Source organism: Melampsora larici-populina (assembly GCF_000204055.1).
Source record: "Melampsora larici-populina 98AG31 unplaced genomic scaffold MELLAscaffold_57, whole genome shotgun sequence".
Taxonomy (NCBI): domain Eukaryota; kingdom Fungi; phylum Basidiomycota; class Pucciniomycetes; order Pucciniales; family Melampsoraceae; genus Melampsora; species Melampsora laricis-populina.
Genome location: NW_006768821.1, coordinates 349,362 through 362,034, shown reverse-complemented (window position 1 = coordinate 362,034; position 12,673 = coordinate 349,362). Strand labels below are relative to the sequence as shown.

Here is a 12,673-nt window from a genome sequence, read left to right as displayed (position 1 = left end):
AAGATTTTTTTGTTGAATTACCTTTTGTTTATGTTCCGAATCTATAGTGCTCTTTTTCTACTTTGGATTGAAACTTTTCTCGTGAAAAGATCCATATCATTACTGAGCAGAATAACATAGTACGGAGGTTTGGAAGTGTTTTCTCCAAAGAGTTTTCTATTCAAACCGAATCGTGCCAACAAATGGTGATTGTGCTTGTCATTCGAGCAGTCCCTCTTTCTGCTCAATCTCGCCCTTCAGTAGATGAACTTGGTCAGGTAGACGTGGACCTCCAGGTCAAATCAATTGTTGCCTTACACGATAGATACATTATGGGAATATTTTCTTCTTGAAATCAACCTGTGTGTTTATCGTCCAAGACCAATTGAAACAAAAAGGTATACATAAGTGAAAATATGAGGCATTAGTATCATTCCACCAGCATGTCAATACTGTGTCAATTTTATTGAATCGAGAGGCAAAGAAAGTGAGGTCCATCATGAACTCCAGAGAAAGACTCATTGCGATCAGTTAAACCCCAATTGTATTGGCAAGATAATGGAGATTCAATTTCTAGTCGTCTATAACGCAAACCTCGAGAGTATATATATCGACCGTGATTGAAGATTGATATTTCAGGGCAGATTGGTAAGAAGACCCATGAGGGGTTGTGGATGTCAAGGAAGACATAACCAAATTTTCAGACCTCAACCTTTCAACGCAACTAAGCATCAATTCAGGATGTCCAGGAGAGGACAACTTAAAGGAATGAATGTTGAGGAAGTAAAGGAAGCTTGAAGGGATGGAAAAAGAAGCCACATCATGAAGGCAATTATTGAAGCGGATGTAAGAGCGCGATTAGAAGTTGGCTTCCTATCGAGCAACTCAAGGTATTTGTGGCTCAAGAGACATTCTAAGTACGATTAAACAAGCCTGGGTATAATTTCAATGTCTATGATCCAACACGATATTTTTGCAGTCTACAACAAGATGACTAAAAAGATGAAGCCAGGAGTCACACCTCAAACAACAAGCACACTCATACAAGCCACCGCAGAGACAATGAAGCCACCTAGACTCATGTGAACAGACGCGTCTGACTTTTCGGACTGTGGTTGCATCATACCCTAAGAAGTGTAAGGTCACGAAGATCAGAATGGATATAAATGATGCCGGTGGTAAAACAGAAGGATATTGAAGTGTGTTACTTACGGTACTGTTGCGGTTGTTGGCACCCATTGAGCCCATGGAGCCCATGGAACCCATTGAACCCATGGAACCAGTAGCACTGATGTTGGCGTTTCTTGATGCGGTGGATGAGGTCATCGCTGAGCCTGAACCCAGCATGCTAGAACCCCCAGATCCAGATCCTAAGCTGGAACTTGATGAACTGGAACTACCCATACCCACACCCATACCCATGCCCATGGAGTGGTTGGAACCATGCATGCCATCGGCGCCGTGCATCATCTGGAAGGGTGAAAACAAGGTTAGTAATCTACTTGCGATTAAAGAATCTCATTATAAGACTTACGTCAGAAGAACCGCTCAGGTTTCCAACTCGACTGCTTGTGGGGGTGCTTGCCATGCTCATGCTCATGCTCGATCTGTTCGAAGGTGAAGAGCCGCCGATAGGTGCGCCAGTTCTCGATGACGAATTGTTTCCCATGGCATACATTGTCGAATTGGTTCCCATGTACGGCATGGATGATATCGAGGGGGACATGGTTGAGGTCGGTGTGGTCATTCCCGAGGTCGAGCCAAGCCCAGTTGCGCCTAAGCCCGTGGTGGCTCCCATCCCGGGTGGGGCTCCCATCCCGGATGTGGCTCCGAGAGAAGAAGTGGTTCCTAGGGCTGGGGTGGTTCCCATTGCGGAGGTAGACCCTAATGCAGAGGTGGATCCTAGTGCAGAGGTGGATCCTAGGGCAGAGGTGGATCCTAATCCAGAGGTGTATCCTAATCCAGAAGCGGACTCCAACGCGGGGTTGGCACCGAAGGGAGATGTGGATCCCATGCCGGGAGTGGAGCCTAAACCAGAGGTGGGCCCCATGCCACCAAAGTCTCCCATCTCGGGTGAGTAGCCAAATGGAGAACCAGCGCCACCCAAGATAGAAGCACCAGTCGGACCAAGCTGAGGTAAAAGAAATCAGTCAACTGTGTCAAAGGATCGGTCAATGGAAGAAAGAAAGAACTAACAAGAGACGAAGATCCAGTTGCAGGGACTTGAGGAAGAGGAGTAGACAAGACCACCAAGTTAGAGGTAGCAAGAACAACACATGAAACTAGGTATGAGGTAGAAAGCATCTTGAATTGAAATAGAAGGGCTGGTTTATCGTAAAAAAAAGTGTTTTTTTGGTGTATTGAAATAAAAAATTGTAATGAGTTAAACAACAAAAAAAAGATTGAAATAAGAATATGTAATTAAAAATAAACGATCAACGTTTGTTTTAAAAATTAAATAAATATAAGTTTAACTGAAGGTACGTATTAAAGTATGATTTGACTGTGGAGTGAGGAAAAAGGCAATTGATGAGATATTATCTCGCTTCTTATACTCTTGCCAACTTCCTACTGCTGTACTACCGGAGCAAAAGCTTTGAAGCCCAGTTGAAGCTTTCGTCCAGCCAATTCCTTCACAGTTGAAATCTGACTGATGCACAACTTGTCCTTGTCTGAGGTGCGAAAAAAATACACGCCCAGGCCAGAGTGTCAGTTCGCCATTGCACATCTCTCGAATTTCAATCAAGGTGCGCTATCTTGCCAAGTCGTAGCTTACCATAACGAACAAAACGTCTGGTCCAGGTTTTGGCACTTCTCATCACCACGGCCATCGTAGTAATTTGATACCAATGGCCCGGCGGAGCAGTGTGAACATTTAAGGTTGACGCCTGCGCCGCCATATGACATCATTACCAATACATTCGGACCAAACCATCTATTCTGAGTCCAGCTCCTACACCCGAAAATTCTGAGATCACTTTCACACTCTCAGAACATCTTTGCCATCGAGCTTGGAGCTCTCATCAGCAAGGCTTTGTATCCAAAGTCGAGCTTGATGCGCGGTTTGGTTAGATCCAACGAGACCAGAGAATGCAACTTAACCGCCAATGGTAATATCAGCCCAATTAATCGAGGTTGGGTTTTGTGAGTTCAGCATACCCCTCCGATCAACCATAGATTATCCTCTCCCCGTCAACTCCAACGCAATATTTATGATTTATAGATACATGCCATGGCCAGACTTGAGGTATCTTGCCGGAAAAAAAAGGTTGCTTGTTCTGCTTTGTATTACTACAACATATTATTATACATAGATATGCGCAAAGATTTTTGAATACATTGAAGATTTACAGGACCGTTGGCCAATGTACACTGCAAACTTCCCAAAGTAAAAGCACTGAACAATCGAAGAAAGTAACGGTATTCGGGTGCAGTAAGAAGCATTAATGTCTAAACCGAGCATAGGTCAAACAGAGCATTCATATCGGTGATAATTGACTCAAGTCAGGATTAGAGACAGCCGAGCATTCGTTAAGGATCATAGAAGCCAATACATGACCAGTCCCAGGTCCAAGTGTGATACCCCAACATCCAAGCCCAGTTCCAACTAAAACACCAGGACAAAGTCTACCCACCAATGCTTGACCCACAGGTAAATAACAAGCTTGTTCGGCCAAAGTTGGAATCACTTCTTGATCCGAATCTATCAAGTATTGAGGATCGATGACAGCTTTTGCTTGAGCCTTTAGTTTAGAAATCGCCTTTTTGTCTACTTTTACTTCAGATGGTAAGGCAGGTAAGGGTTCGTCATCACCAGCGCCACAGATGTAGATCGTATGATCTGGTCGAGGGTAAAACTCAGGTTCAGTCCATTGTGGTTTGATAGCCTGATGATCGGTGATGAATAAATGAGTAAACAGAGCATGAGGTGAAATTGACTTTTGTGAGCGAAGAACGATCGAATGAGCTCGCATTCCATCTACACTTTTGAGTCGTCGATTGAGATCAGATGAAAAGAGTTGGTTTGCAAGAACTCCTGACCAAGGACCAGCAGCCAATACAAGTTCATTAAAGTTGATTTGAATTTCTTGATGATCTTCATCTAATGCTATTAATCGACCTTTACGACGAACAGAACTTGAAGACTTATTGAGAGATTCATCAGAAGCAATGGGTTCCCATAAAATAGATTTCGCAGTAGCTTTGATCACTTTAAATTCAACATTCTTTAAACTTTCACATTTCTTAATCAAAAATTCAGTTAACAGTTTAGGATGAACTTGTGCACAAGTTTCTTCATTTCCAATTTGAGAATTTTCAATGACTTTTAAACTTGATTCTAACCAATCAGGATTAATTAGCTTTGATTGATGATTAAATTTGTCTTCATTTTTGAGTTTTGTTGTTTGATGAATAAGTTTTAATGAAAGTGCTGAAAGTTTTCTATAACCCCAATTTTGATTTCCATTAAACCTTTCTGCCAATTCTTGATGTAATTTAAAACTATGAAGAGCTAAAGAAGAAGTTGAAGTTCCATGCCAATCCTAAATGGAAACACCGAAAAGTAAAAGATTGCTTTAGAACGAACATATAAAGAGAGTTATAAGTTTGAAAAGAAAAACTGACTTTAGCCATGAATCCACCACTATAACCAGAAGCACATTTAGCAATTCCTAAACAATCAACAATCGTCACTTTTGATGGAAGAAGTTGATTTGAATCAGATGGATGTGTCAAGTAAAATGCAGTTGAAGCTCCTACTATTCCACCTCCAATGATACAAACTTCTAATTCTGGTGTCATGATGATCAAAAACAAAAAACAGTAAAGTGTTCGATTATCCAACTTGAGATGGTCTCTTTATACCTTCAAGTGGATGAATTACCCGATCGACACCTCAACTTATCAACCCGTGGCACCCAAGAGTCCGATCCGAGCTTTCTCCTGAAATCTTTATCTAGCTCGGGTCTGCAACATCATCCTTGAACTCCAAAGTCCATCTTCCAATGAGTTCTGATCATGATCCATAAACTCAAACCCAGAAATGGTATGCGCAAAACTCTATGAAGATCACCTGACGGCAATAGCTCTGAATTCTTTATTTTTTACTCAAACAGAATTTCATGGATATTTTACAGCACAGAAACTATGGTCAATCTGAAAGGTCTGTTGATAAATAACCTTTGTGGCACCAATTTTGGATATTCTGTGTTGGATTAATTGAGCTTCAAAACATTTTCTTTATTCAACATGATGCCACTTGTTGTATGTATGGCATCATGTGTTCCAATGAAATGAATGACAAGTATCAACTATTTCTGTAACTTCTTGGAATCCAGTTGGCAACAAGTTTCAATTGAAGTTCAATTATATGTAAGACCAAGATCTCTCTTTAAAGGATGAGATGTCATGGTGTTATGATTTTGTTTTGTAAACCAGGATTACAGCCATTCCGATATTGCTTGTCGCTCCGTTTTGAAAAAGAAAAGTTGAAACCTAAGTTTTTACTCGATAAAACTTCAAACTCAGCTGTAATTCAAGGCAATACAGCCAAACTTCAGGTTTTAACCGGTTAAAACTTAGGTTTCGAGCTCACAAACTTTTTCTTTTCAAAAAGGTGCGACAAGCAATATCGGAATGGCTGTACATACCATATGTAAAATCACCCCAATCAATCAAACCTCATTGGGATGACGTCATAAGATAAGAAACAAGTGAACCCTATCCATGGACCTCATCAGGTTTATAATCAAGTTTGATGGATGGATCTGGAGTGTTTGGAGATGATGGAGAATGTTAAAGAGGTTGATTTGGAGATGATGTTCATCAAGGGTCTCATCGTTGCTATGGTTCATCAAGTTTAAATGTCATTGACACTTAACATTTTAGAGAATTTGGTTAGCAAAAAGGGGTTTTATTCGATTCATGTACTTAAGGTTTAAGCTTAAGTGCACCCTAGATATAACCCAACGGACAGTGACCATCCTACCAACTCATTCTCATTCTCAACAATCAACTTCATTCTCAACCAATCAATCAATCAACTCATCCAAAGAATGTCTCATTTATCAAATCAATTAGAACCTTCATCTCGTTATCCTTCTTCTCCTTCTTCAACTGCTTCTTCTGATTCCGAACAAGACGATCCTGGTCCAGATCCACCAAGAAGAGGTGATGACCGGAATCTAAGGATCAACTCAACTGAAAACCATCCAACCGTACCTGCTCTCACTACTCCTTCTGCTAAACCAGGTTCTCATCCTTGGCCCTTCAATACAATCAGTCCTAGATCAAATCCTCAATCTAATCAACTTGATTCTCATCCACATCATCTCTCTGAACTTATCGAGAGTGATAACGAAGGTACTGTGGTCATCAACCAACAACAAGCTGTTATTCCAAGTACTAGTGCATCAGTTAATGATTGGATTCAAAGCGTTAATGGATCATCAACTTCTCAAAAACCAAACGTACCACTCTCCAGTTCATTACCTCATGAAATTCTGATTCAAATCTTACGTTCCGTCACCTCTGCAACTGATCTACGTTAGTCATCTGAAATCTTGACCCCCTTCTTCTTATCCTCCGCTTTGTTCATCCTCAGTTGACTTGGATCTGTAAATCTGATCCATCATTCTGTTTCATCAACAGGGAGAGCACTTTTAGTTTGTAAAGCTTGGTGTCAATGCGGAGTCGAGTTACTATGGCACAAGCCCACTTTCGCATCCACCTCTTGTTTAATCAAAATGCTAGTCTCACTAGCCAATAAAAATCCAACCTTTCCTTATATCACCTTTATCCGACGTTTGAATTTCTCAGGAATAGCTGATCATATGACGGATCATATCTTACTTCGATTAGTGAACTGTACAAGACTTGAAAGATTGACCTTATCAGGATGTAATTCGATATCTGATAATTCGATTATTAAAGTTTTGATCAACTCAACTGATTTAGTGGCTTTAGATCTTTCGGATTGTAAATTGGTCACTGATCTGGCTATCGAAGCTGTTGGTCAAAATTGCAAATTACTTCAAGGTCTTAATTTATCAGGTTGTAAAGCTATCACAGATCATGGGTTACAGTCTTTAAAAGATTGTAAGGCATTACGTAGGGTTAGTCCTTTTCTATCATTTCGTTCGAAAAAAAATATGCAAGGCAAAGATGACTTACGAATTACAATTTATCACACAGCTCAAGTTGAAGTATTGCGAAAAAATCACCGATTTGTCACTTATCACCATAGCAGTCTCATGTCCATTATTACTCGAAGTAGACTTAGTAGGATGCCGTCAAATTTCGAATGCAAGTCTTTGGATGTTATGGAAAAACTCATCACATCTACGTGAATTAAGTTTATCCGGATGTACAGAGATATCAGATGGAGGATTTCCCAGTGCCATGAATCCTGCCATCGGAGCAGATGGAGAAAGTCATCCAATCTTATCAGAAGAAAGTAATTCGAATCAATCAAATGGACAACCGATGGAATTATCAAATCATTATCATTATTTGATGATGGGTGGTCCTACTGTGATGCATTTTGATCATATTAGGTTTTTAGATTTAACTTCTTTAGCTAAATTAACTGATTCAAGTTTAGATGGAATCATTAAACATATGCCTAGGATTCGAAATTTGGTACTCGCCAAATGTGTAGGATTGACTGATGAAGCTTTGAATTCGATTTGTGGATTAGGAAAGTATCTTCATTATCTTCATTTAGGTCATGTTAGTAGGTATGTACATCGTTTCCCTCTTACTTGAATGATGCTTCATTCAATTCTAATCTGGATTTTGGTTTTGTGAAAAATAGTCTTACGGATAGAGCTGTGATTAGAGTAGCTCGAAGTTGTACTAGGCTCAGGTATATTGATTTAGCATGTAGGTTTATAATTTTCTCTGGAATTTCTTGTAGGACCTCTATGATCGTTGATTTAACTGACCAGACTTACGATGAACATTCAAGGCTGTAATAATCTAACGGATATGAGCGTGTTTGAGTTAGCCCAATCTTTACCGAGACTGAAGCGTATCGGACTTGTAAGAGTAAGTGGTTCATCTTTATCCTACTATGTGGCCAATATTGAATCTTCTCTAACGGTTTCACAGGTTACCAATATCACAGACCAATCAGTCTTCACATTGGTGGATCGAACATCTCTAGAAAGGATTCATCTCTCTTACTGTGATAATATCTCAGTGGGAGCGATTCATTGGCTCTTACAGAGATTACATCGGCTTACTCATCTCAGCTTGACCGGTGTACCTGCCTTTCGTAGGACGGATCTACAAGCTTGGTGTCGCGCACCACCCAAGGTAAACCACCTTTGATCTTCATCCTTTCAGGAAGCGTAGAGAATTCGATTCTAATTTTTCATGATTTGTTGATTTGTGTGAAAGGATTTCAATGCGCATCAAAGACAGGCGTTTTGTGTATATTCTGGAAAAGGAGTGAATGAACTGAGATATTATCTTGCTGCACTTTATAACTCGATCACCAATAACCAAAACCGAAATCGATTTGATACATCCACTTCACCTGCTACTACACCTAACCTAACAGATGAAAGTAATCCGATCGGACCTAATCTAGCTGTGTTTAATTCGATGCCAGATCCAAGAATCATGGCAAGTGCTATGCAATCAGCTCGACAACAGGCTAATCCACACCGACCATTTAGGTTACCAGCACGAACTAGAATGATGCAATTGGGAGAATTCTTGGCGGATCCTGCTACCGGACATGATTATCTTGCACGAAGGGTTTATAATGAAGCCATTACGATTGCAAGACAACAACAGATGACTGTCAGTACCGCTAATCATCATCATCATCATCATCGAAACGGAAGCGGATCACCGGATCTATTAACACTACCTAATGTTGGAAGTAGTAGTGGAGGAAATCATCAGAACGGATTAAGATCACCTATTCCATTATTTAATGATCAGAATCAAGAGAATGAAGTCGAGAGATCAGGAGGAGAAGAAGCAGAAGAAGAGATTAGAAGGATTAGTAGAAGAAGATCAGATTTAGAACAACAAGTTCATCTGCTTCATCATCATCATCATAACGTATCGGAAACTTCAATGGGAAATAATCATTTAGGATTACTTTCGGTGCCTGATCGAGAACAAAGTGTTAGTCCAATGGAAATCTCGGATGATGAAAGACCTCCTCCTTAAATTCTTTTCAATTAAGAGGAGAGCTATGGTATGGTATCGAGAAGGGTTTGGTTTTGAAATTTAGGAAAAGACGTTCTTGAAGCAATTTAAAAGAAATTACAATTGTGTAGAAAAGATTTTTAATAAACGGGGTCTTTATACTAACATGAAAAAAAATATTAAATTTTAATTCCAAAGATTTTTTTTTTTAAAAAAAAAAATCACAAAATTCTAATGATAAAATAAAGAAAGTTTTATTCTTTGATATATATATATAAAAAAAAGAGGAATTTTTGTTTCAAAAAAAAAAAAATGTCTTTTTGTGATATATCTTAACTTTTACTTATCTTTACATTATATTAAATTGTTTGTTTTAGTTTTTTTGTTTTTTACTTACTTTTTGATTGTTTACTTTAAACATGTGTGTGTTTTTTCTTCCAGCCAAAAAGTCCACCGGGTCAACTGGGTTTTTTGAAACCGGGTCAGGTTTGAACACGGCTAATGAGTATCTATCTACATTTAAGGGGTTTCAAATTTGAACATTTTATAGGTTTTAAATTAGTCAATCCAACGACAACCTTGCATCCTCTTATCAATACTTCCCTCATTATATGCTGAATAATTGAGACAAAAGAGTAAGGGGTTTCAAGTTTAATTATGTTCATGTATTTTTTAAGTTGTCGGTAAAAAAATCTCTTCACAAAACCAACATATATTTAATTTGAGACAACTAAAAATGTCTTCTAATAGGAGGACTCAGATCAAGAAAACTACAGATAAATCTTTACATAACAGGAAATATTTTTACGGCTCAAAGTAGTGTGTAAACTTTCCTGTTTTGTATGGAATGGGTGATGATCAAAAGTGATCAATAGCCTTGGAAAAATGTTTCTTGAGAAATGCTTGATATGTCATTTGGTTTCTTTCATGAGTGGATTTTTCCTACTTGTATATGTATAACTCTTGATACTTAGGTTGTTTACTAACATTGGTTGACTTACCTAGTTTGCTTTGGTCTATGAATGTTTGTGTTTTCTTATCTCTTTAAATTTGTGTAAATTTGTAATCATTTGATATTGCTTGACCTAGGCTGATACCCCCTTAAACAATCATGCATGTTTTACAACCATAGGCAAGTGGTTGTAACGTATAACAACATAAAAAAGCCAACTTGGAACCCCTCAATAAAGGAGATTGACAGGTGCTTTTTTTCAAATTGAAAGGTTTTCTGTATGAACATAAGAACAAACTTGAGTTAGGATATGGTGAAAGTTACAAAACCAGGATTAAAAGTGGAGCCAGATGTGTTCAAATTATGTTTCTTTTTTTCTTGGTCTACTTTTTAGTGTACAGTAAATAAAATTTGTCTGAATTGAAAAGTAGAATTGAATTTATTGAGGAAATCACTGATCTAGAAACCATCATGGGAGAGAGTTACAGGTTTTTGAATTGAATTATAGTGGATTTGAATATTTAACCTGTCATCATTTTGATATACTAAGACCTTCTTGAGCTTAAATGATGGTATCAATTTGGTGTCCACCAGCCTGGTGGCACCCTACCCCTGTGGAAAATGGCTGATTATCATGGTGTCCCAGACCCTGGTGAGCAAGCAAGGGCCACCTCAAATGCACCATGTACTGAGGTTGTTATGACTTGCACTAGCTTTCACTTGGACCTGTGTCTGCTATCCCATATTATGTCCCCAGAATTGACAAATCACCTTGACTTTTTTGTATTTCCTTTCACACAAGCCGTGATGGTATATAATATCATTTTTCTGAAAATTTCTAGAACAATTTACATAGCATCAAAACCTCAAGTTTGAAGACTTTGAAACTTACGTTTCTGGCATTCTCAAACCTTATAGAACACATGTTTTCAAAACATAAGTCTTAAAGCTCAAACTAGAAAAATCCTTGAGAGTGCTTTCTTGCACTCAGGTCTTGAATCAGAGCTGATGAAAAGGAAAACCAAAGAGTAAATTTTCGCATATAGATCTATCAGCAGTACAATAATCAAAACATTCAAGGTGAATACGATAATAGAATTTGGTTTATGTGTTAGAGGAAGAATTTTGTTTTTTTTAATTCCATGGTTGACCATTGTTGATTCCACAAGAGATATCTTTCTTCCCTTCCCAGATGCCGCTTCCTGATGAATGCATTGCTATTGCACTCTTCCCTTTCTTTACACCACGTGAAAATTATAATGAATGATCATCATTCATTTTGTTGTGTTCAGAATCTGACAGGTAACCTCATTCTGGATCAGATTCTACTCTTTCATCCATCAGATTTTCTTGGACCTGTTGTATTACTAACACTTTTTCCAAAATTTTGGAATTATCTTTAGTGGTGTTCTTGTCAACTTAGTTCTGCTGGGAGTGATATACACATGCTGAGAACTCTTTCCATCTATTTTCAGCTTCTCTCCCGTCAATGTTTTCTGGTTTGAAAATGATGAAACATTGTAGATCCCACAATCTCTCCAAGCTTACTAATACTATACCTTGGGTTATGATGACTCACCTTGTATTTGGTGTTTTCTGATCCCTGACACTCAATATTTTTAAAGCTTGCTCCTGAGACCCACCTCAAACACTTTTATAATTAGTTGGTCTCCGCTATGACTTTGGTACATGTCAGGTAGAAGTGAATAGATTAAAAGCTTGGGCACGGCTTGCATAGTGAATATTGAGAATTGCAATTGTCAATTTATTGGTGTGAAAAGTTTGTCCACAGACATAAAATAATCATGCAAAGTTGATTGAAAAAGATTGGAGACAAGGAAGGAAGAGAAGAGAAACAAGTTTTATAAGAGTATCCTAAATTTGTACGGTTATGAATGTGATTCTACTATACAAATCAAATCTTTCAAGGGGTCAAACTCTTTGAGGTTCCATCCATATCAATTTACCATGGCCATCATCATCATAATTTAACTGAACATGAACTTTATCATAATCTTTCTCTGTACAACTTTTTCCTACTTGATTAACAGACATCTGAGAAAACTTTTCAGAAAGATTACCAGCACAAGCAACACGAATGATCTGTGTCATATCATTTGGATCAAATTTAATAGGTTCATTTAAATGAAGAGGTAATGGGATTAACCTTTTATAAGATCCAACTAAGACAGCACAGATTGAAAAAAATGAAACCAGAACAATAGGACCCCATGAAAACAAGGTAGGTCCGAAGTTAAGGCTTGTTGCATCCCATCCCATTGTTGGGAATAGCCAAGCACCGTGAAAGTTGCATGAGATGTTGTTTGGTAGGCTGTTTTGATCTGGTTTCTTATCGACTGTAGAAAAGTGTCCTCAAAAAGCCTTTTGAGGTACATTGGCAATCAATATGTTGTTCTTGGACTTGAGAACCTTTATGAACACGTCCCGCCAGGTCATCTTGGATGGAATATGACTCACTGTTGTCCCAAATTCTATCACACCGTTGAAGTAAGTTTCCTGATCGAGGTGAGGGAAAGAAATCAGCAGTCCTGAAGAAGAACCCCATCAAACAGA

The 12,673-nt window shown here is 38.5% G+C and overlaps 3 protein-coding genes across 3 annotated transcripts; 1 reads left to right on the top strand and 2 right to left on the bottom strand.

Annotated features, from left to right (window-relative positions):
- Positions 1–1,001: 1,001 nt before the first annotated feature.
- Positions 1,002–2,283, bottom strand: MELLADRAFT_93194 (uncharacterized protein; the record flags this gene model as incomplete). Its single annotated transcript, XM_007416109.1, has 4 exons — positions 1,002–1,106; positions 1,192–1,449; positions 1,514–2,110; positions 2,176–2,283. 4 exons carry the CDS (start codon positions 2,281–2,283, stop codon positions 1,002–1,004), a joined length of 1,068 nt encoding a protein of 355 aa, XP_007416171.1.
- Positions 2,284–3,233: 950 nt separating this feature from the next.
- Positions 3,234–4,782, bottom strand: MELLADRAFT_79213 (uncharacterized protein; the record flags this gene model as incomplete). The annotated part of the gene is made up of 2 exons (XM_007416108.1): positions 3,234–4,523; positions 4,606–4,782. 2 exons carry the CDS (start codon positions 4,780–4,782, stop codon positions 3,459–3,461), a joined length of 1,242 nt encoding a protein of 413 aa, XP_007416170.1.
- A 1,222-nt stretch (positions 4,783–6,004) lies between these two features.
- MELLADRAFT_118015 (uncharacterized protein) lies at positions 6,005–9,445 on the top strand (the record flags this gene model as incomplete). The annotated part of the gene is made up of 7 exons (XM_007416153.1): positions 6,005–6,525; positions 6,631–7,094; positions 7,174–7,718; positions 7,796–7,863; positions 7,949–8,028; positions 8,092–8,298; positions 8,383–9,445. 7 exons carry the CDS (start codon positions 6,036–6,038, stop codon positions 9,166–9,168), a joined length of 2,640 nt encoding a protein of 879 aa, XP_007416215.1.
- Positions 9,446–12,673: the final 3,228 nt, after the last annotated feature.